Source organism: Rhinatrema bivittatum, chromosome 2 (genome assembly GCF_901001135.1).
Source record: "Rhinatrema bivittatum chromosome 2, aRhiBiv1.1, whole genome shotgun sequence".
NCBI lineage: Eukaryota > Metazoa > Chordata > Amphibia > Gymnophiona > Rhinatrematidae > Rhinatrema > Rhinatrema bivittatum.
The window spans coordinates 65,957,062-65,980,739 of NC_042616.1; the positions used below are offsets into that span (position 1 = coordinate 65,957,062).

At 45.0% G+C, this 23,678-nt stretch overlaps 1 protein-coding gene across 8 annotated transcripts in view; it reads left to right on the forward strand.

The window, feature by feature from the left end:
- SNAP47 (synaptosome associated protein 47) overlaps positions 1–23,678 on the forward strand; it is a 107,058-nt gene that overhangs the window by 4,813 nt on the left and 78,567 nt on the right. For 4 of the 8 annotated variants that reach the window (XM_029588285.1, XM_029588286.1, XM_029588278.1 and 1 more), the window contains exons 2-3: positions 327–532; positions 14,250–14,796. In XM_029588285.1, the coding sequence (XP_029444145.1) occupies positions 14,297–14,796 (500 nt within the window). In that variant the 5' untranslated portion in view covers positions 327–532; positions 14,250–14,296. Of the gene's footprint in view, positions 1–326; positions 533–811; positions 894–14,249; positions 14,797–23,678 lie in introns of those variants that run through there. The other 4 variants (XM_029588284.1, XM_029588282.1, XM_029588280.1 and 1 more) reach the window with 3 other exon arrangements.

Sequence of the window (23,678 nt, forward strand, 5' to 3'; positions counted from 1 at the left end):
TGGAGGTAAGGAGCAAGGCCCCGTCGCAGCACGTCGGTCTCTACTGCATTTGCTCGGGGACACTTCTTTCCTCCTCCTGTCCCTGTGCGTGACGGTCCGGCCTTCCCTCCCCCGGCGGAGGGACGGGCTCAGGCTGTTAACATATCGGAGCGGCGGCTCCCTGCCCTTTCCTCCTCCCCTCTGTCGCTCAGAGTTCTCTGTGCCGCACATGCGCAGTAGAGCTGCTGTCTACTGCGCATTTGCGGCACGTCGGTCAGGGCTCCTTTAGTTAGATTTTGCCTTGTGTATTTATCCTTTGTTTATTACTTTTATATTTTTGTTGCCAGAACAGTGGTAAATGGCATTTATTGTGAAGAAAGAAGGGTGATGAGTGGAATGCCTCAAGGATCTATCCTGGGACCTTTTATGTTTAGTATAATGGGGGAGTGGACACCCCTAAGGATTCAGTGCAGAAATCCAAGGGATCATAACCATTGGCAATGGGATACTGATGTGTCACCATTCAGGAAAGAGACCTTGTGGTGATTATCAGGCAAGTCATTCTTATCTATGCCTGTCTCCTTTTCTGCCAATTCCAACTCCATTCTTTCCACCTTGCTGCACTGTATGCTTGCAAGAAACTTCTTTAATTGGTGCATGATATATTCCCTCACTAACCTTACTCAAATTCACTCTAAAAACCCACCTTTTTTGAGGTTGCTTTTAGAACTTAACCTCCTGATTATCCTGCTCACAGCCTTATTGATTTTAACCACTTTCTTAATATATGAAATTCCTAATTTTTCTCTGTATGTTTGTCTTTGTTAGATTATGAATTCTACTGAGAAGGGACTGCCTCTTACAAGTTTATGTACATGTTTTCTTCCTCTTTGGTTCTTTACCAGCCTGGTTAAGTAAGCATTGTTTTCTACTGATTTTTCTCCAGTTTATTTGTTATGATAAACCCTGATAAATTCCTAGGGAAAATAAAAACTGAAAACGAAAGCCCATGCTTATGGTGTAGACCAGTGATGGCCAACCTTTTGCGCTCAGTGGGTCAAAATTCATAAAAAAACCGAGCATAACTCGGGTGGTGTGTCACTTCTAGAAAAATCCATAATTTTGTGATATTTGTAGCTCTAATATTAATAACAAAAAGTTATAATTTTAATATATGTACTGTATTTATTAATAAAGCAAAAACAAATAATTCTTTACCTTACCTGCTTAGTGACTTTTTTGTTGCTGAATTTCATCGGCTAAATCTTCAATTAAAACACTCTCGCCCCCTCCAAACCCCCCCCCCCCACCCACACACACACAAACTCTTACTCCCCTGGATTTTCTCATACACACTCATGCTCTCACACTCACTGGCTCCCTCACATACACACGAACACACACACCCAGGCAGGCTCCCAGTCATTCTCACACACTGAAACTGACCCCCAGGCAGGCTCCCATTAATTTTCACACCACTCCCGCTCCATCCTCCAGGCAGGCACCAATTCATTCTCACACACACACCCCCATGCAGACCCCATTCATACACATGCACACACTAAAGGCAGACCTCCCTCTCTTTTGCCAGCAACCTCAGAACCTCTCTCATTCCTCTGCTGCCACTGTCACTGCTGCCGCATGGCTATTGGGGAGGTGCCGATTGCTGCTACTGACACTGAAGCCCATTCTGCTGCCTCCTCTGTGCAGGCCCCGTGGGCTTCCACTTTCTCCATGCTGATCTCGTACATTGTGAGATCTGCATAGAGAAAGTGCTATTCTTGCACATTCCCAAAGATTACATGTGCCAATCACTAAAAAGTAATTTATTTTGTTTTTTACCTTTGCTGTCTGATCTTCGTTTTCTAATTGGTTGGTCACAGGCTTTTTTTCCCACCTTCCCTTTCTTATTTTTTTTGCCAATTCCTTTTATATTGTCTTTTTTTCTGTTTCTTTTCTCTCCATCTTCTTCCCTCAAACACACAGGTTCTCATTCTCACATGCATTTCTCTCTCACACACACACACAGGCTCTCACTGTCACATGCTGTGTCTCATACAATCATTCATACACTCAGTCTCTCACTCCCACATGCTGTCTTGCTCAAGCACAGGCTCTCACTGTCACATGCTGTCTCTCTCACACACACAGAGGCTCTCACATGCTGTCTCTGCAAACATTCAGGTCCTCACTCTCTCACACAATCTCTCAACTCATCTCATCTCATACACGCACACACACACAATCTCTCAACTCGTCTCATACACGCACAGACACACACCCTCTACAGACCCTCAGCCTCTCTCTCACCTCTGGGCCTCCTCTTCGCGGGTCGCCGCAGGATGGGCTCTGCGGTGGTCCTGCTACCGGGCCTCTTCTTCTTCTCGGGCCGCTGCGACTTGAGATTTGCGGCGGCCCGTAAATGCAAGTGCTGCTCCACTTCTGCATGCGCTGATGCTTCCCCTCCTTCCTGCCCACGCGGCTCCGGCAACGTTTACTTCCGGGGACACACAGGCAGGAAGGAGGAGGAGCATCAGCGTGTTTAAACGTGATCTTTTTCTTGGCCTTGCCGATCTGCCTGTCGCTGTGCCCTGGGGCATTGGGGGGATAATAAAAAACTAGTTTTAAAGGGTCGGCGCAGCCGATAAAAAAAAAAAAAAAATTCCCGATAGTCCACAAAACGCTGCGCGTGTCAGGAAAAAGTCTCAGCGTGTCACCTCTGACACACGTGTCATAGGTTAGCCATCACTGGTGTAGACCCTACCGTGTTTGGTAGCCCTTGTCTATATCTTTTGGAGATATGGCCTCTAGAATTTGGGACAGTAGTCCAGATGACCATATCATTCTTAATTGTTTTTGTTTGTTTGTTTTTATTTCCACCAATTATAACGTTCTGGTTCTTGCCACCATTGTTACACTGTTTTGCAAACTTTGAAGTCATCAGATATGATCACGCTGAGATCTCATTCCTGCTTGGTGTGCAGAATGGTATGTGAGCTACTAATGCACTGCTCTTATGGATTCTGCATCCCAAATTCATGATTGTACACTTTTTCTGTGCTTATCCTTAGTCACTGAATGTTTGGATGCCATTCATATTTTTATCCTACTGCATCAGGAGTATCCACCCTATTGTAGATCTTTGTAAGGAAATAGAGACTGTAATTTTGCTTCTGCAAAACTTCTGCTTGGGAGCATTAAGATTGCTGAATTGTCTTTATAATTCATTATTTCTACCCAGAGTGAGGTTTCCTTGGTAAGCAAAGCCTTCTCTTGCAGCTATTTGATTATCTGTTTTTCTAAGTGAAGTAGATAGAAGCTGTCTGTGACTTTTCATTAAGGCAAAACAGTCACTGCGCTTATTTCTAAAACATTCCTTATATCAGCTCCTTACCCATACGTTGAATATGCTGTTGCAACATATTTCATCTTCCCCTTTGTCCATGCACAGAAAAGACCTCATTTCCTAGCGTGTAGCCAGATGGACTCAGGACCAATGGGTTATGTGCTCCCCTGCTAGCAGATGGAGTCAGGTTTCAAAGCTGATGTCACCCTAGATATACCCCTGCAGTGACCTCAGCCATTCAGTATCTCTCCATCTCCCTAGCAGATGTGGATTGTGTTTCCCCTATCTGGAACACAGTACTCTTTAGAAGGGAAAAAGTTTGCCTTTAAATTTCTACCTTTTGATTGGAGAAAGATCAAGCCCTGCTCTCCTGCGGTGATACCTTAGAGTCCCTCCCCCAGTTGAGAATTCCTGAGGCAATTTCCGAGATCCCTCAGAGGTGTGCCTTGGTCCGGTAACCGGTTCCCGGCGTGGACTTTGCTGCTGAAGCAGCTGAAAGGTAGTGGGTGCAGGAAGCTGTGCGCAGCGGTGACGGTTTAAGCCCTCTCCATTCACAGCCGGAGACCGTCTCTGTACTCAACCAGTAAGCGCTGAGCCCTGGTAAGTAGTGAAGAACTTCTATCCAGAGACGTGGAAGGGCTTCGGTAAGGCTTTCCTCCAATCTCCTTGCTCGCTGTACTGTACCAACGTCGTTCCTGATCCTGTTAGGGCAAGAGAAGGGGGTTTCCAAGTGGGCTCAGCATCCCCCCTTTGGGCTAGGCCCTTGGTCTGACGCAGTATGGCATATTCTTATGTTCTTATGAGGTATATTACAACTGGACACCACCACTTCATTTTTCCCCACATCCAAAATCTCTGCCATAAATAGCTCTATTTTCTGCATCTGATGCAGAAAACAGAGGTTCAAGAATCCAGTACTACGGTATTGTCAGTGCTTATACATATAATTTTAAATAATACAAATTAATTGCATATCAAACCACACTGGTACCTGTCAAATTTTAAGGTCTATGCACAAAAAACACTATGCACAAAAACACTAAATTGCCCAACCACAAACTATTTAGATGTAAAAAAAAATTGTGAATGTGATATAATTAATTTTATGAGTTCCTTCTAAATATATTGCACATCCTTAGACCATCACTCTTATTAAAAACCACTCATACCACATTCATGCTTCATCCAACATTAAAAAGTTAGCACACCCTTCCTTTATTATAACATCGATACCTGCTGGTTTCCTACACTTGACAATTCATATCATTCAATTTAACCATCAATGTTAAATTCTTCCTATAAACTCTCCTTACCCTTCCCAACAAATCTCAGTGTTTGTGTCGCATCTCATTAAAGTTAAACATCAACATTGAATTCTTTCTCCTTCCCAACATAAGCCTAGGTTTCACCTAATGAAAGGCTTCATCAAGGGAGCATTGAAAAGACCAATGTCTAACCACATGGTGCATGTAAGAACCTTTCGTTGGGTTGATATGCCTGTGTCCTTTTGTCAAAAATCCAGCTTCAATATTAAAGAGGAAATGCTTCCACCTTGACTTGCCTTTAAGATGAATGTATTCCATCCTGAAGATCCTATCTCTCTTTCTGGTATTAGTAAGTGTCCAATGGTGTGTTAACGCCGTAGCATTCCCCAGTACTGGCCATTGCTTTTTGTGCTCACTCGGGGTGATCAGAAGTTGTATTGCGTGTTGCCTGTTAGAGTAGCATGCACGTCGTTCGGCATTTAGACACGCCATTCTCGAGTGTACCATGTCAGCAGGAAAACCCGAGTGGTCGGAATGGAATAAATTCCATCTCCATTACACTCTCGATGACTCTTTCTCACAGTCCTCTGGTTCCCTGTCTCTGGCTCTCATCCCACCTCCCAGTCCTTCATTTCTTTTTCTCTAGTCTCATTCATACTCCCTCCCCCCCCCCCCCCCCCCCCCAATAAAAAACAACCCCTCATCAGCATTGCGTCTAGTGCCCCCATCTTCTTAGCTTTCTCTTCTATCTATCTTTACCCCATCCTACCACCTTGCTCATGTTCTCTCTCCCCACCCATCAACTCACCCTCACTCCTGTTTTTCTTCTATTCCAAGCCCCATCTCCTTTCTTTGCTCTTCCCACATCTCACCCATCCCTTTTCTCAATTTTGCTCTTTTTTTTCACTTGGCAGCTGGAGAACAAGCAGCAAAGCAATCGGCACAAGTACAGGGACTTGGAGGCGGCGGGCATCACAGAGGAATTCTGGCCCCGCCTGCATCCTCTTCCTCCTACTACTGCATAGGTTTCATTTGTAATCTGCAATAGGGAGACTGTCTTCTTCAGTGCTTCTTTCTTTTGCCTTAGTTCTTTGGCTGGCTGCTTCTCTCTTGTTCCTCAGCTGCCACAAGTCTGGGAGGTGCCACAGAAGGTAAGTGGGAATTCAGATTGATGCTGGCCTTGGATCACCAAGAAGCACGAAGGCTGGCTGTTCCTGCAATAGTAGCAGGTGGTGGTTGCCTGCAGTTTGTACTCCCCCCCCCCCCCGGGTGTGCACATATCTGTGGTTAAGAACACATGATCTCTAGAATTGTGCACACTGCAGCCAATACCAGAAAATCAAACATACCTCTCACTGCTCAAGTCAGTCAATCCGAAAGGAGGCTACCTGAGGCAGAATGGCCAAGGTGCACGTGCGGGTTGGAGGGGAAAGGACATCATAACCACACATTGCCAAGTACTACAGAGAGGATCAGATAACTCCATGGCATCAAGGATAGGCCACTGTCAGAAAAATTTAACTAGTTAGACACAAGGTTTAAAAGCAAATTGTTATATCATTGTTTGGATTATTATTTACATTTTACTTGTAATATTACATGGGCCTCACTTCCTTCATAAGTAATATTCTGTTCCATCATATATGATTATCCCACTTACAGCCTTATTGATTTTAACAATTTTCACCAAAATGAGATCTATCCGTAGACATATATAGAAGCAATATTGCTTGCTTTTCCTTCTGGCCATTTCTCTTTCTATGAACCCAAGCATCCATCTGGCTTTTGGAGTCGCCTTATTTCCCTGTTTACCCAACAGTTATAATCACTCCCAGATCCCGTACAGAAGGACATCAACCCCTTATACTGTACTGCTCCCTTGGTAAATGTGACAGTTTTTCAACAAGGGGTCCCAAATCCTGGCTCCCTGTGGAACCTGGAAAGCTTTCATCTTGAGTTTGACCTTTAGGAATCATTGTTGCATTCTACATTTTATGTAGCATAAGGTGACAAACAGTTCTATGTTTATAGATTGATAGGAGAACTTTTGTTGTCTTGGAAGTTCATGTGATACGCCATTTTTCGATGCAGAAAAAATGATGTTGCAACCAACTAAAGTTCCAGTTTGCTCCTGGATCAATACAGCTGCTCGAACTCCATTAGTAAACAGGAGGTATTGAAACTCAAAAGGCAGCATAGATGGCATATGACCATCTGTTTTATCTGTCCTGATGACTGCCTAGCCATTTGCATTTTCAGGATATTCATAATGAATGTGAACTATGCATATGCTGTGTTTCCAATGTATGCAACTGTCTCATGAATGTTAATTGTGGATATCCTGAAATTTCATCTGGCTTTGGGGTCATCAGGACAAGTTGGAAAGTCCTACTGTAGACCGGCTTTAACCTCGCTTCCTTGCATTTAGGGATCCTGCGTGCTTATCCCATGCTTTCTTGAATTCTGTTATTGTTTTGGTCTTCATAATTTACACTGGCGACGATTCTTCTTCACAAAAAGGGTAGTTGATATATGGCATTTCTTAATCTTACTCTCCTCAGTCTGCGTCCCTATGAACCTGATACATGATCCACTGTTGTAGAACTTCCTTTTCAATGAAAAATGTTTGTGGCTTGTGTCTTTATGCCTGCCAGGTATTTGAATATATTTGTAATAAAAATTAATAAATAATACATTGTTGTCTCACACCTCACCACTACTGATATTGGAAGGGTGTTACAATGTCCCTCTTTCTCTTTCCTCTAAGAATTTACCGTATTTTTTGCTCCATAAGACGCATCTGACCATAAGGCGCACTTAGGATTCAGAGGGGGAAAATTAAAAAAAAAAAAAATTGTGCTAAACCGGCTCTGTCCCCGGGTGTCTGTGCGCCTTATGGAGCAAATTAGGGGAGTGCATAACATTTTTTTCCTCCCTATTTTGTTTTCGGGTCTGGGGAGGGCCATTCTGGTCCATTCCCCAGATCAGAAAACGTTTGTCTTTCTATTTCTGTGGGAACCCCCAAAAACAAACCCTATCCCAACCCTTTAAATTAATTAACAACCCCCCAAGACCTGCCAAATTAATTTACCACAATCCCCCCCCCCCCCCAAGACCTGCCAAAAGTCCCTGGTGGTCCAGCGGGGGTCCGGGAGCAATCTGGACTTGGGCCGTCGGCTGCCAGTAATCAAAATGGCACCGACGGCCCTTTGCCCTTACTATGTCACTGGGGTCGACCAATGGCAGTGGTAGCCCCAGTGACATAGTAAGGGCAAAAGGCCGTCGGCGCCATTTTGATTACTGGCAGCCGACAGCCCAAGTCCAGGAGATCGCTCCCGGACCCCCGCTGGACCACCAGGGACTTTTGGCAGGTCTTGGGGGGGGGGGGGGGGGGCGGGAGGGTGGGGGGTTGTAGTAAATTAATTTGGCAGGTCTGGGGGGGGGGAGGTCTGCTAGATTTTAATTTTTGTTTTATATTCGCTCCATAAGACGCACAGACATTTCCCCCCCACTTTTGGGGGAAAAAAAGTGCATCTTATGAAGCGAAAAATACGGGTACATATTTTGGTCCTTAAAGCCTGTGGCGTAGACTCTGCACAGTTGCTGTAGTCCTCCTCTGGCATGCCTCTAATCTGTATCCTTTTTGGACAGGGATTCAAAAATCCCTCCATGATTCACCAGGCACAAATTACAATTACTGTATATTCCCATCCTCCAATAACTTATTATGGGGGGGGGAGGTTTGGTGGGAATACATGGTGAGTGGTTTTTCTTTCCTGGTGATTGCACGTACCTCACCCCCGGTAGAGCCTTCTCACTCTTCTTTCACTTCCCACCCTGATGCATTTCCTCTCGCCCCTCCCCATCCAGCAAGGCACAGTCTTGGCATTCTTTCTTGTAACCTCCTCATTTCTATCATTCCCCTCCGCTTCCACCCCGCTGCAGTCCTCTGTCTCTCCCATCCCTGCTACTGCTATTGTTTGAGGCTGAAAACACCTCCTCCTCCTGAGCCTACTGCTTAACTTGGGCCAAGGATGGTGCTTCCCTCCCTGTCGGTCTCATCAGCTGCAAAAATCTGTGTTCAGATGAATGGAATTTCTGGAAATACGACTGCTAGAATTGTCTATTTATTGTTATGTATATATGTATTTAAATTTCTTTGCCATATACCGATCGCAGTGGCATTCAATTTGACATACATAATCATTAAAAACAAACTCTGTACTCTAGATGAGAACTTGCCAATGCTTTCTACAAAAGCATTATTACCTCCTTTTTGTTTTTCTACTAGTTTTACTTCTTTCTATACACCTAGCATGACTCTGATTTTTGCCACTGCCTTGTCACATGGTTTTGCAACCTTGAGATCATCTGATATGACCACTTGAGATTCTTCTTTTGTTTGCTTCGCATCAGTAATGCTCTCTTGGGTTTTTGCATCCTAAATGCATGACTATACTATTTTGCATTAAATCTAAGTTGCCACATTCTTGAGCATTCCTTAAGCTTTCTTAGATCAGTCCTCGTTTTTTGTGCTTTGGAATGTCTGACTTGTAAATCATCTGCAGACAAACTACTTCTCCTAACCCCTCTGCAATATACTACTACTGCTTATCACTTGTATAACACCACTTGACTTATGCAGCACTATAGGAAAACACATAAGAGACAGTTCTTTCTAAGTAGAGTTTACTATCTAATCAAGGCAACATACAGGGCATAAAAAACTTTGGGAATTTCAATTATTAAAAAAATTGTTAAAATCAATATGGTTGTGAGTGGGATAATCCACATATGATGGAGCAGAATATTCCTTATGAAGGAAGTGAGGCCCATGTAATATTACAAGTAAAATGTAAATAATCCAAACAATGATTTAAAAACTTAAATCTGCTTTTCAACCTTATGTATAACTAGTTAATTTTTTTTGGCAGTGGCCTGTCCTAGATGCCATGGAGTTGTCTGACCTTCTCTGTAGTACTTGCCAATGTGTGGTTATGATGCCTTACCCCTCCATCCCATTTGGGCATTTTGGCCATTCTGTCCCAGGTAGCCTCCTTTTGAGAGTCTGTGACTGACAGCAGTGAGAGGTATATTTGGTATTCTGGTGCTGACGGCAGTGTTATGTATTCCTGGTCTATGCCAGGGATTCCGGTTGTTTGCCCAGTGTTAGATGTAACAGCTTTTTCTTAGTGTTCAGACAGATGGATCCAGAACCAGTGGGTTATGCACCTCTACCAGCAGATGGAGATGGAGCAAAGCTGACATAGTATGTATATACCCCTGCAGTGACATCAGCCTGCCAGTATTCTCCGTCTCCAGCAGATGGTGGATTTGCATCTCCCTACTGGGGAATTGCTTTAAAAAAAAAAAAAAAAAAAGAGGAAGAAATTAAAGGAGACTATGCACCACTCTCCTGATGTGTTACCAAAAAGTCCCTTCCTTGGTCGATTTTTCTCTTGCGATAGTATTCATTCAGTCCCTCCCCCAGTCAAGTGCCTTGCTCCAGTAGATGGATCCTGGCATGGACTTAGCTGGTGGGAGATCCAGCTGAGAGACTTGCGGGTGCAGGACGCAGAGGGAGGCGGTGAAGGCAGTAGCTCTCTCTCCCCCCACAACCGGAGACCGAAGCTGTACTCGGCCGGAATGGGCTGAGCTCAGGTAAAGGGTTGTTTAAAAAAAAAAGAAAAGTGCAGAAGAGTCCTCTGGAGCATCAGTCGGCTGGAAGCCTGTGTGGTCCGGTTGGCATGCTTGCGGCTGGGCAATCGATTTCAGGGTTGAGTGGTTCGAATAATGTCAGGGACAGTGCTTTGCATCAATTAATAGCGTGGAACCAAGAGCTAGCAAGTGTAGCAGGAAATAGTCCAGCTCATGGAATGAGCAGAAGTGCATCTTCAGGAGATCTCTGCCTCACACATTGCAGGAAAAAACAATATAAAAATGGATTTTCTCAGCAGACAGAGTCTGGATTCAAGTGAATGAGAATTATCAAATGAGGCATTTCAGCTGGTAGTGGATCACTGGGGCCTTCTGTTTCCGGACCTACTAGTAGCTTCTCGCACTGCAAAGGTTCCTCATTTATTCAGTCACAGGAGAGATCTGAAGCCCTTGGGCATCTATGCCCTCATGCCTTCCCTGTGCATATGTTGGGCAGGATGATTCAGAAGATCAAGGGTCACAGGGGTGTGATGCTTCTGGTGGCACCAGATTGGCCCAGGAGACCATGGTATGCAGATCTGCGAAGGCTTCTGGTGGTCTCTCCCTTCTGGTTTCCTGCACGTGGATTTGCTGAGGCAGGGGCCTGTTCTTGTAGATCTGACTCTATTTTGTCTGATGGTATGGCTCTTGAGAGGACTCGCTTGTTTTAGCATGGATATTCTACTGCGATGATTGCCAGCTTGCTGCGAACAGGAAAGTTTTCCACTTCCTTGGTTTACATGCAGGCTTGGTGAGAGTTTGAGGCTTGGTGTGAAGATCAAGGGGTTGTTCCTCATTTGGTTTCCCAATTCCTCATTTGGTTCCCCAATTTTGGAATTTTTGCTGGATAGATGGAATGAAGTGTTGGCCCTTAATTCCTTGCAGGTACCGGTATTGACTCTTGCCTGATTCAGGGGTCAGGTGAATGGTGGATCCTTGTCTGCTTATCCAGATGTGGCCCATTTCTTGAAAGGAGTGAAACATCTTCATCCTTCCTTGTGGTTATTGACCTTGAAAACAGTATACTGGTAGCAATTGATCGGCAGGCCTTGTCTTGGCGAGAGCTGTTCCTTCAAGTGACTCCGGGGACAATACAGCGGTCTACTGTTCCTTCTGTTTTGCCCAAAGTGGTTTTGGATTTTTCACCTGAATCAGTCCATTTCCCTGCTGTCTTGGGACAGGGAAATGGATATAGAGGAACATAGTCTGTTGCGGCTATCTGATGTCAAGAGGCATATCGTGAGGTATCTGGATGTTTCTAAATCTCTTAGGAAGACTGATTGCCTGTTTGTTCTTCACGGTGGACGAAAATAGGGTGAGCTGGCTTTGCAGGCTACAATAGCTCATTGGATTAAGGAGGTTGTCATGGCCGCATATGTGGATAAGAATATAAGAAGTTGCCATACTGGATCAGCCAAGGGTCTAGCTAGCCCAGCATCCTGTTTCCAACAATGTCCAATCTGGGTTACAAGTACCTGGCAAGTATGCAAACACTTAGTAGATCCCATGCTCCTAATGCCAGTAATAGCAATAGCTATTCCCTAAGGGGTAGATTTTCAAAAAGCGCGATTTGGCATACTTTTGTTGGCGCATCAGGCGTCAACAAAAGTACGCTGGATTTTAGTAGATACGCGCGTAGCCGCTAAAATCCTGGATCGGCACACGCAAGGCTACCGATTCCGTATAGCCGTGCGCGCCGAGCCGCGCAGCCTACCTCCGTTCCCTCCGAGGCCGCTCCGAAATCGGAGCGGCCTCGGAGGGAACTTTCTTTTGCCCTCCCCTCACCTTCCCCTCCCTTCCCCTACCTAACCCCCCCCCTTACCTTTGTAGGGGGATTTACGCCTCCCGGAGGGAGACGTAAATCCCCGCGCGCCAGCAGGCCGCTAGCGCGCCGGGACGCAACCTGGGAGCGGGTCCGGAGGGCGCGGCCTTGCCCCCGGACCGCCCCGGGCCGTAACCACGCCCCCGGACCCGCCCCCGAAACGCTACGTCCCGCCCCAAAAACGCCGTGCGGATCGGGCCCGCCCCCGACACGCCCCCCTCGGAAAACCCCGGGACTTACGCGAGTCCCGGGGCTCTGCGCGCGCCGGTAGGCCTATGTAAAATAGGTGCACCGGCAAGCAGGGCTCTTAAAATCCGCCCCTAAGTCAACTTGATTAATAGCAGTTAATGGACTTCTCCAAGGATATATCCAAACCTTTTTTAAACCCAACTGCATGAACGACATTCTCTGACAACAAATTCCAGAGCTTAATTGTGAGTTGTGTGAGAATTTTCTCAGATTTTGATATAAATGTGCTACTTGCTAACTTCATGGAATGCCCCCTAGTCCTCCTGTTATCCGAAAGAATAAATAATCAATTCACATTTACCCATTCTAGACCTTTCATGATTATAAAGACCTCTATCATATCCCCCCTCAGCCATCTCTTCTCCAAGCTGAACAGCCCCAACCTCTTTAGCCTTTCCTCATAGGGGAGCCATTCTATCCCCTTTATCATTTTGGTTGCCCTTCTCCAAGGCAACTATATCTTTTTTGAGATGCGGCGACCAGAATTGTACACAGTATTCAAGGTGTGGTCTCACCATGGAGCGATGCAGAGGCATTATGACATTTTCTATTTTATTCACCATTCCCTTCCTAATAATTCCTGTTTGCTTTTTTGACTGCTGCAGCACACTGAGCCGATGACGCTGAACAGCCCTTGCGTAGTCAGGTCAGGGCTCAGGCAGTGTCATGAGCAGAGGTCTTCTGTCGACATTTGTGATGTCCTCCTTGCATGCCTTTTCCATGTATTATCGTCTGGATGTGCAGGCCTAGGAGGACGCAACCTTTGCACGTGCTGTTTTGACTGGACCGTGGGTAGCCTCCCACCCTGTTTGGGAGTAATTTGGGTATATCCCACTGGTTCTGGATTACTGGATTAATGTGTCTGAACGCTAAGAAAGGAGAAATTACTACTTACCTGATAATTTCCTTTTCTTTAGTACAGACAGATGAATCCAGCTTCCCACCCTTGGCTGCTGAATGATTGTGCTATGTTCCTGCGTGGCTATGTATTCCAGGGATTACTGGTAAGTGTCAATCCAGTCTCCAGACTAGTTTTAATACATTCTTTTATCTAAGCTCAGTGTTTCCTGTTGACTGCATGCTGGAGTGGTTATCTATTAGTAATCAAGTTTTGTTAGTCTGTCTACAGTTTGCTTTTGCAGTGAATACTGGCAGACTGATGTCACTGCAGGGGTGTATATTTACTGTGAGGTCAGCTTTGCTCCATCTCCATCTGCTGGTAAAGTTGCATAACCCACTGGTTCTGGATTCATTTGTCTGTACTAAAGAAAAGGAAATTATCAAGTAAGTAGTAATTTCTCCTCACTTTGTCTCTTGATCTTTCTCTCTCTCTCTTCCCTATCCTCCTCTCACAGTGATCTGGAAGGCCAGATATTTGGCCAGATTGGATGGGCCAACTGGTCTTTTCTGCCATCATCTACTATAACACTCGCGGACTATTAAAGGGACTATTTTTGGTACTATTAAAGTTACTTCCACAGTTATTTTTCTTGTCTGCAGTAAACTGTAGTATCGTCTGTATTTCAGAAAGTAGAATAGTAGTCCTGAGTTACTCCACCAAAGATAACTTGCTAAAAGATATCCACCAAAGTAGTTAATCAGGTTTAATATACAAACATTGAGGACTACAGTGATGCCTACCTTTTGGACTTTTTGAGGGGGCCGAATAGGCACAACATCTTTTACCTTAAAACATAGCAGTCCAATAAGGTTATCATCTCCACCCATGTATTTAGTTTTCTTTTAAAAGTTAGTGTTTTTCTCAGTTCAGCACAATACTTCCTCTACTCATTTACAACACTTTAGTTTCTTCTGCAAAAAAGCAAAACAAAAATACTATGAACGTGTATTCAACTTCTTCTTGCCTTTGTCTCACTTTTCTGTCCCTAAGGTGCAAATTCATTCCTCCTTTGAGTGGAGACCTTACACCGTGAACTGATGAGCAGGGACATCTGCATCCATGCCTGGTCATGCTCCTATTACTTAAGCGCTGAGAGACGATGGGTCTCTGGCCGGCTCTCCCTGACCCCCGTCACCCTGAAGTTTATGGCAGATAAGGATGGGGAGCTTCTGGTCAGCTTTCATCTCTCCAGCATCAGCGACATCAAGAAGGAGTCGTCCAGCGTCATCTTTAGCTCCATCACTGTGGTGGAGAAGGAGCAAACCAAGCACTGGTTCAGCTCTCTTCAGCCCAACAGGAATGTGGTCTTCACCGTCATTGAGCACTTCTGGAGGGAGCAGCTGCTGGCACCTCAAGGAGCCCATGGCCAGGCAGCCCTCAACCAGAACTCAAAGGGGAAAGAGCTGATATCCCTAGTGTCGGGATCCCAGAGGCGCCTGGAGGACACAGCCAGGGTGCTGGAACACCAAGGAGAGCAGTTTGACCACATCATGAAAGGACTGGACAAGATTGACTCGGACATGGATGTGGCTGACAGGTGCAGTAAGGGTGGGTGGGGTTGCCTTGACAAAATTGCTGTCTTCATGTCTGCTGTAGCAGCAGCTCTCAATGTATGAGAAACTAGATGTGGCAAACCAAACGTGCAGAAATCCCCCCCAAAAAAATATCAGCTGCTTCCAAAGAGTTTGCCCTACAACACATTTAAAGCTTTAACATTAACGGTCACCTCACACAAGGGAATAAAACTACAAGGAAGTCCCTTATCCAGAATAGGTAATGGCAATCCTCATTTAGTGTACTCAGATGGAGAGAAGTTTACTTTATAATGAGATGATGATCCCTGCAGATTCAGCTGGCAAGGAAAGTAGAATATCTCAAAATAACACTTCTGCATGCTGAGCTGGAGAACCGCAGTAGCTGGACAGAAATTTGGACACAGGTTGTATCTTGCTTGGTGTCTGTACTAAGGAGAATCCCTTAGATCATCAGTTCTCAGCCGATGTGTTGTGACACTTCCCAATCCCCCGCTGACCCAGCTGCTCCCCCTGCCCCAGCAAAATAGGAATTCATCCTCCGCCCAGGCTTAAAATGCTGATAGCACGGGCGGAACACGGCAGGAGAGCTGGAGTCAGAGGCACCAGCATGGTCTCTTCTTCCCGCCCCCCTACGGCCCGGAAGAGGAAGTGGCATGCAGCAGCGGCTGTGCGCGTGGGAAGAAGAGACCATGCTGGTGACTGCAGCATCAGCCCGAAGAAGAGAGGCGCGGCCTGAGGAAGAGCAGCACGGTGCGGAGCAAAAGAGGAGCAACATCGGCCCCCCACGGCTGATGGGACTCCTTTCCCTAGGCCACGAGGGCTGGAAGTGGAGGAGGCTGCTGCTGCCGCTAGTTCGTTGGGGGGGGGGGGGGAGTGAGCAAGAAAGCATATGTGTTTGAGATCGTGTGTGTGAAAGCATGTATGTGAGTCATTGATTTGAGAAGCCTGGATGTGTTAAGTGTGTGATTGTGATTGAGATCCTTTGTGTGTGTGAGAGAGAGCATGTGTATCTATGAGATTGAGAACCAGTGTGTGTGACAGAGAGGGGGAAAGTGGCAAGCAAACCATCCTTCCTGCAAATTCAAAACAATCTCAGGGTACCTGGATATCAAACATTATCAGGTATGCAGAGCAAAGTATTTTTTTATCCTTATTTTTCAATATTGGATCTTTGTGTCTACTCTTTTGAAATATTTTATTGGTATCTAGAAATGTTTGATATGAGTTTTTAATTATTGGATATTCCATTCATCAGCTTTTTTTTTTTTTTTTTTTGCTATTAATATTTTATTGAAATTTACAATCCAGTTACAATCTCACAACCTTGAGAATAGTATAAAAACAGGATACAACAAAAATTGTACCATATAAGATTACTAGCGGACCCCTGCCACGCGTTGCAGTGGCTGAGTCAGATTCTTTGCCCTCCCTGCCCCTTCCCCTTGCTCATTTAGCTCAGGCACTCATCTTCTTCCCCCTTGGTCACTCCCCCCCCCCCCCTGTCCCTCCCCTGTCCCCTCTTCAACTCTGTCCCCTCACACTCCCCTCATTCTTCCTCCCCTGACAGTTACCTCCCTCCTCATTCTCCCTCCCCTCACTGCAACCTCAGTGACTCCCCACCTGGTGAGGGCTGTTTTGTAACCTTTCGGAGATGGTGCACATTTTGTGTATGTGTTTGTGTGTGCCCTCCCGCTTTGCACCCCAAAGTAATCCCCACAGAAACGTTGTGTTTATATAAGCCTCCCCCACCCTCCCTTCCCCCCCCCCCCAGGCCGGCGAAATAGATTAACCCACAAGAGTTGCAGAATCTCGGAACTGCCCCTGCCCCCCCCCCCCCCCGAACATGGACTCAAGAACATCCCCCCGCCCCCCCCCCCCCCGCAGGCCCGACGATACTTTTCAAAAATGGTAGTCGGTGGAGCGGGCGTTCGTTCCGGCATGGAAGTATTGGTGCTGGGCCCTCGAGGTGGAGCAATGGGAGCGGTCGTCTCGCTCAGATAGTAAGCACGAAGGTGCGCCGGTTGCCAGTTCAGTAACAGTAAAATGTTGGCAGTGTAACCTTGTGTACTTCCCAAAACCACAAGCTTCCTGGCATATGAATATATACAAAAATGCCTCCTTATTACAGGATAACAATTCGTAATCTCCTCAGGAGGATTGCTTCTTATACGGTGCCCAAACTGCATTAAATGCGGAAAGGCGATTTTGGTTGACTGCAGTGAGGGAGGCCAAACGATAGTGTCAGTGTAATACTTCTTTAACTTGAGAAAGGGGCGGAGTCGACATAGCCTGGGTAGCAATAACAATAGGGGCTGCAATTCACATCTGTATGCTAAACTTCTGTTTGATGTCTATTTAGACCCAGCAATGAGGTACCCAGTAACGCTGCTTTCGCAGAGGGCAGACACGAAAGACTCAAGAGTTTACCCAGCCGATTAAAGACAGAGTGCCAGAAGGCTTTGATTTTATCGTGTTGCCACCACATATGGAAGAAGGTCCCTAATTCCCCCCATTGTCACTAGCATAAAGGAGATTGCACGGGGTATAATTTATGTACTCTCTCTGGTGAGAGATGCCAACGAAATATCAACTTGCAGCAGTGTTCCTGCAGGCGAGTTGAGAGAGAGCACTTACTAACTAACATATAAATCTGAGACCATGTTTGAGGCCCAAAGTACAACCAAGATCACTTTCTCACTTAGCAACGTGGGGAGAGGGCTGAGGAATTTGGACAGTCAGAAAGCCGTAAATTTTTGAGATAGCTCCTTTTATAATATTGCTATGCAAAAATAGATTTTCAAATAGGGATTGCCCTTCACGCAAAGTTGAAGAGGACCTTAGGGAAGCTAAATGTCTAACTTGGGCATAGGCCAAAAAATTTATGAGTTTAGCATAATAAATATGCTCAATCTTATCAAGAGAGAGTAGGTTCCACTGACTAAACAATTGCCCAATAGTGAATAACCCTACTTCCTTCCAAGGTGAAAACCAGGTCGATTGATAACCCAAAGGGAAAGAGGAGTTATGAAATAAGGAAGACTGCTTCATCAGCTATTTTTTAAATCTGTTCTATTTTGTTAGTATGGTTTAACTGCTATTGATTTTATATGTATTGATTTGTTTTGAGGGCTGAAGTTTCTCTTTTTCCTTTGTTACACTGCATACAGTCTCTTTGGCATGTTGCAGTTTCCAGCTCAGTTTTTAGAAACATGCAGACAGTTATGCTTTATGGTCTCTATTCTTTGTTTGGTGAGGGGCTGCACATTTGACTGAGGTGTGAGGTATTCTGCTGGCATGTAGTTTCTGAGTAGGGCTCAGCAGCAGCCTAGCTTGTTCAATTTCCTAACAGAAGTATTGGGAGTTTTAAGGCCTTGTGTAATATTTTCAGTGTTGCCTTTTTATTAGGTAAGGTGGTTACTGTTTGAGTGCTGGAAATTGGTACTGTTTTGGGATGTTTACTTTTCCTCAGACAGAGCACTTATCTTTCCCTTGTGGCATTCTTAACAATAAAAATAATACTGGACCTTTATTTTTTTTATTTCCGCCATGAATTGTAATGAGCATTGTGTCACACATGAGAGCGTGGTCTGTCAGGTGTGTCACGATGGGGAAAAAAGTTGAGAACCACTGCTTTAGATGGAGTAAGTCGTTAGAGGCTAAAGTTCTGGGCTTAGCCCACTGATTTTCTTTCCAGGGCATACAAGACTTGGGCCTTCATGCTGTCCAGAATCCATCGCTCTATAATGCCAAAGGGGCAGGTATAGTTGAAAAGAGGGAAGTGAGAAGTTTTCAGTTAATATTAGCTTTGGTTCTCCCTTTATTTTTAATTAAAGGGAAGAGGATAGCCATTTACCTTAATAAATGAAGGCAGAAAAAGACCAGATTGGCTCTTCCAGTTTACCCAGTTGAGATTCTTCCACTTTGGGTAGATGAGCAGACAACAGCTGTACCTTTCCTCTGTTCCCCTACCTACTATATCTTTTACTTCAGCCTTGAATGTTTTTCATACTACTGCCCTCCACATCAGTCCTAGGTATGCCCAGAATCTGATACAGGTCTAGCCTCTATCAAATCCACTGGTAGGTTGTTTTGGGCCTTGTTATCTTTCTTTGATTCTTACAAAACTAACTCTAAATTACCTCCCCCCCCCCCCCCCCAAATGCATTTGCACTAAGCTTTCTATTAATCCACATAACCAGCTACACTACCAGCAAAACATCCAGCCTCCTCTTGCACTCTGAAGTATGGGTTTTAACCACAGTCACTCTATCTAGATGCCCGATCCAGCAATACAATTGCCGTTAGGGATGTAGCCACTGTTTCATGAGGTCACCTCAGTGCCTTCTTAAAAGCCCCATGCAGTCATACCACTACTGTCGGTATCATAACTGCTGCTAGGCGCAGATTACCTTTCTGGGTCTGAGGTACCACTTCATTTTTTTTTTTAAAGTAAACATTCTATGTTTGAATATCCATTTTCTTTTTTAAGTCTGTTTTCATTGTAGTCTTCACCCCCCAGCCCTGTTATTGGTGGGCAATGCAAGCATCCAGTACCCTTTCGATGAAAATAAAATTCCCTGACACTGTTCCCAAGTCTACCCACTTGAAGCTTCATATCATAACTTCTACAACTTTCTTTCTATTAAAGGCTTATTTGTGTATTATTATTATTCATGTATTTAAATGAAACAGGAGAGTTAGGGCATCCCAATCGAGAAGTTCCAATAAAAGCAAAAGTAGTCCATGTGCCTACATGTAAAAAAATCACCTGAGCTAAAGATTTCCAAATTATCCCTAAAAACTGAAAAGCAGGTTGTTAATACAAACAAAAAACACACTTTGAAATTTCTGTATGCCAATGCCAGAAGTCTAAGAAGTAAGATGGGAGTTAGCATATAGCAGTAAATGATGAGTGACATAATTGGCATCACTGAGACATGGTGGAAGGAGGATAACCAATGGGACAGTGCTATACCAGGGTACAAATTATATCGCAATGATAAGGAGGATCAACTTGGTGGGGGTGTGGCACTTTATGTCCGGGAGGGTATAGAGTCCAACAGGATAAAGATCATACAAGAGACTAAATGCTTAGTAGAATCTATATGGGTAGAAATCCCATGTGTGTTGGGTAAGAGTATAGTGATAGGAGTAAACTACCGTCCACCTGGACAAAATGGTCAGACAGATGATGAAATGCTAAGATAAATCAGGGAAGCTAACAAATTTGGCAGTACAATAATAATAGGAGACTTTAATTACCTACTAGAAAACGTTATGCATCTTTTATTTTTACATGTGCTATATGAATATTATTTTTTTGAATTTTTAATTCTTGAAGGACCATCATAACACCCGCGGGCTTACTGACTTATTCATTATCATGTATAACCTCTTCGGGTCATGATTAATCATAGGTCCAAGTCCATATCTTTTATTGCTGAACACTTTTATCTTTGTTTTTCGTTTTGTCTTATTTTTTCAAAAGTTTTTTTACGATCTTTTCTTAAAAAGTAGAAAGAGGTATGATACTTTCCTTAAATGAAGTTTCTTCAATATGGTGCAACCGCACTCAACACCTTGAATTCGGAAGATGATACAATGGTGCAACCGCACTCAACGCCATGCAGGAATTATTTCCTTTTTCCAAGGGCAATTAGCCTCGCTCCAGCCCGATGTACGTTTCGCTCAATGCTGCTTCAGGGGCTGCTGTCAACAATAAATTCTTCCGAACTGCTCACTGAAAAGTCCTCTTATTCACTTACTCTGCTTTCACTGCAGACGGGCGGTAGATTTTAAAAAATAGTGCGATCGCATACTTTTGTTCACGCACCAGGCATAGCCGCGCGTATCTTATAAAATCCAGGATCGGCGCGCGCAAGGCTGCTGATTTTGGGCAGCCTGCACGCGCCGAGCCGCGCAGCCTGCCTCCGTTCCCTCCGAGGCCGCTCCAAAATCGGAGCGGCATCGGAGGGAACTTTCTTTCGCCCTCCCATCACCTCCCCCTCCCTTCCCCCCCCTAACCCCCCCCCCCCCCCCCGGGCCTATCTAAACCCCCCCCCACCTTTATCCATGGATTTACGCCTGCTCCAGCAGGCTGCTGGCGTGCCAAGACCCGACCTGGGGGCTGTTCCGGAGGGCACGGCCACGCCCCCGGAACGCCCCTGGACCAAAACCACGCCCCCGGGCCCGCCCCCCCCGAACACTGCATCACGCTCCCGAAACGCCGCGTCATTTGGTGACGCCCCCCGACATGCCCCCTTAAAAAAGCCCTGGGACTTACGCGCGTCCCGGGGCTCTGTGCGCGCCAGCGGCCTATGCAAAATAGGCCCGCGAGGGCCCTGCTCGCGTAAATCCAGCCGGATTTACGCGAGCAGGGCATTTAAAATCCACCCATTGTTGTTTATAGAAGATTAAGTAAAAGGCTAGCTGAAGTAGATGGTCCTTTTTTTGACATGTACACATTTTAGTCCTGAGAAGATTCCCATGATATTCTGATTATGTTTTATGTTGTTAGTTTGCTTTATAAGAAATTACAAGTTCCTTAAAAAAAAAAAAAAATTTTGCAAATTATACTTAGTCCTTCCTCTCCTCTAGGGTATACATACAATGGCTTGCGAAAGTATTGCCCTTCCCTCCCCCCCCCCCCCCCCCCCAAAAAAAAAAAAAAGTCAGCAGATTTGTGTGGATTACAAATGACACTTAAGCAAATTGTTCTAAACAGTATGTTTACTGCAAACCAGTATGCATTTAAAGTAAATTTTCAAAGACTCAAGTCATTATTTCTCTGCATTTTTTGTAAAATAAAATTAAAAACTGAAAAATGCTGCTTGCATAAATATTTAACTCCTTCAAACTAGTACTTGGTAGAACCACATTTTGCTGCAATAACAGCTTTGTCTGTTAGGGGAAGTGTCCACCAGATTTGCACATTGTTTGGGAACGATTTTTGTTCATTCTTCCTGGCAGATTTGCTCCAGGTTGTTCATGTTATGGTAGATAATGCTTATGGACTGCAATTTTCAAGTAATGCCACAGATTCTCAATTGGATTGAAATCTGGACTTTGACTTGGCCATTGTAGAACATTAACCTTTTTGTTGTTCAGCCATTCCTGTATTGCTTTGGGCTTGTGTTTGGCATCATTGTCTTGTTGAAAGGTGAACAATGCACAATTAATCTACCTAATCTTCCTAGTTATCCAACTTATTAACTCTTGTTTTGAATTAGATTCCTTTTGTATAAAATCTGCAATAAATTACTCGTACCAAACAGTTACCATGTAAAATCAAAACATATAATGTTGCGAGTGTAGCAGTGGACCCTTGGGCCGGCCTAACGGAGTGAAAGGGTGTGAGAAGGACACTCCGCTGAAGAGATGTAGGCCGGGAGGCGGTGCCAAGTTGAACGTAGAACTGAAGACTTCACCCTCGAAGTCTGAGGACCCCTCGGGAGGCGCCCTTGAGGTCCCGGACCGCTGGGACTTAGGCGATCAAGGGAACTGAAGCGACGTCTTCACCCTGGAAGTCCGAAAACCCCCGGGAGAAGCCCTTGAGGTCACGGACCGCTGGGACTTAGGTGATCAGGAAGGACTGAAGAGATGTCTTCACCCTGGAAGCCTGAGAACCCTCCGGGAGGAGCCCGTGAGATCCCGGACAGCTGGGACTTAGGAGATCAATGAGAGGAAGATTGAAGAATGTGACTAACTTTAGTCGAATCAAACAGCAAATGTGAAGAAACAAAAACAGGCCCGCATCAGTACCCCAAAAAACAAGCTGAAAACCCTGAGCTGAAACTGAATCAAAAAATCGAAACTGGAGTGGAACAAGGAAAAAATCCTAACTGAAGATCCTGACAAGCGGAGTCAAAAAGCTGCAGCCAGTACTGGCAGAAACCTTGTTGCCAAGCAACAAGACTCAGTCAGACGCAAGGTTAAAACATTACCAGCTTCTGACGTCACTCAGAAAGGACGGCCAACATTCAAATAGAAAAGGCCGTTTAAACACCCCTCCCCATGCGCGCACGCGTCCAAAAGGGGAGGGGCCAAGCCTCGAGACTCGGCAGTGTCTCCCTCGCGGAGACGCAGCCCAAGCAGGCCCAAACAGCAATGGATCTCGTTGTTGCTGCAGCGGGGCAGGAGGAGCAGAGCCGAGCCCCAGAGCCCAACGTCGGCGCCCCGGGGACAAAAGTAAGTCTTGATCGCAAATCTTGCGATAGAGACCGCAACATATAAAACCAAATAAAAACAGATAAGGTCTAGTAAATAGATTAATTATAGCAAGGTAAATGGATAGAGTATAGTAAGAAAGTTTGAGATAACAGCGCGCGCTTCCAGTCCTCTGCAAGGGGTTCGAGGCCTCCGGAAGCTGAGGCTTTGGAGTTTGAAACCTGGATAGCTTGTTTGTGATCTCTGGAATCCTCTCCTAGGGTCTATTGGGTAGAATATGCAGATGAGCTTTCCGGTTCTCTTTTGCCAGTGTGCTAGGGTAAGTTCACAAACTAAAGAGTAGCAAATCACCTGCACCAGATGATATACATCCCAGAGTGCTGAAAGAACTGAGAAAGGAAATTGCAGATCTGCTAGTGGAAAAATTTGTAAATTATCAATAAGATCATCTACAGTATCTGAAGACTGGAGGATTGCAATTGTAATGTCAATTTTTAAAAAGGGATACGAATATAAGAAATTGCCATGTATCTTGTTGCTGACAGAGGGTCATAGCCGTCAACAATTTTATAATATTTGCATTGGGTTTGCGATCTTTAACAAAGCCAGCTTGGCTCGGAGAAATCAGCCGGGGTAAAAAAATGTTCAACCTTTCAGCTAGGATCTTGGCTAGAATTTTATAATCACAATTTAGCAGTGATATCGGCCTGTACGAGGC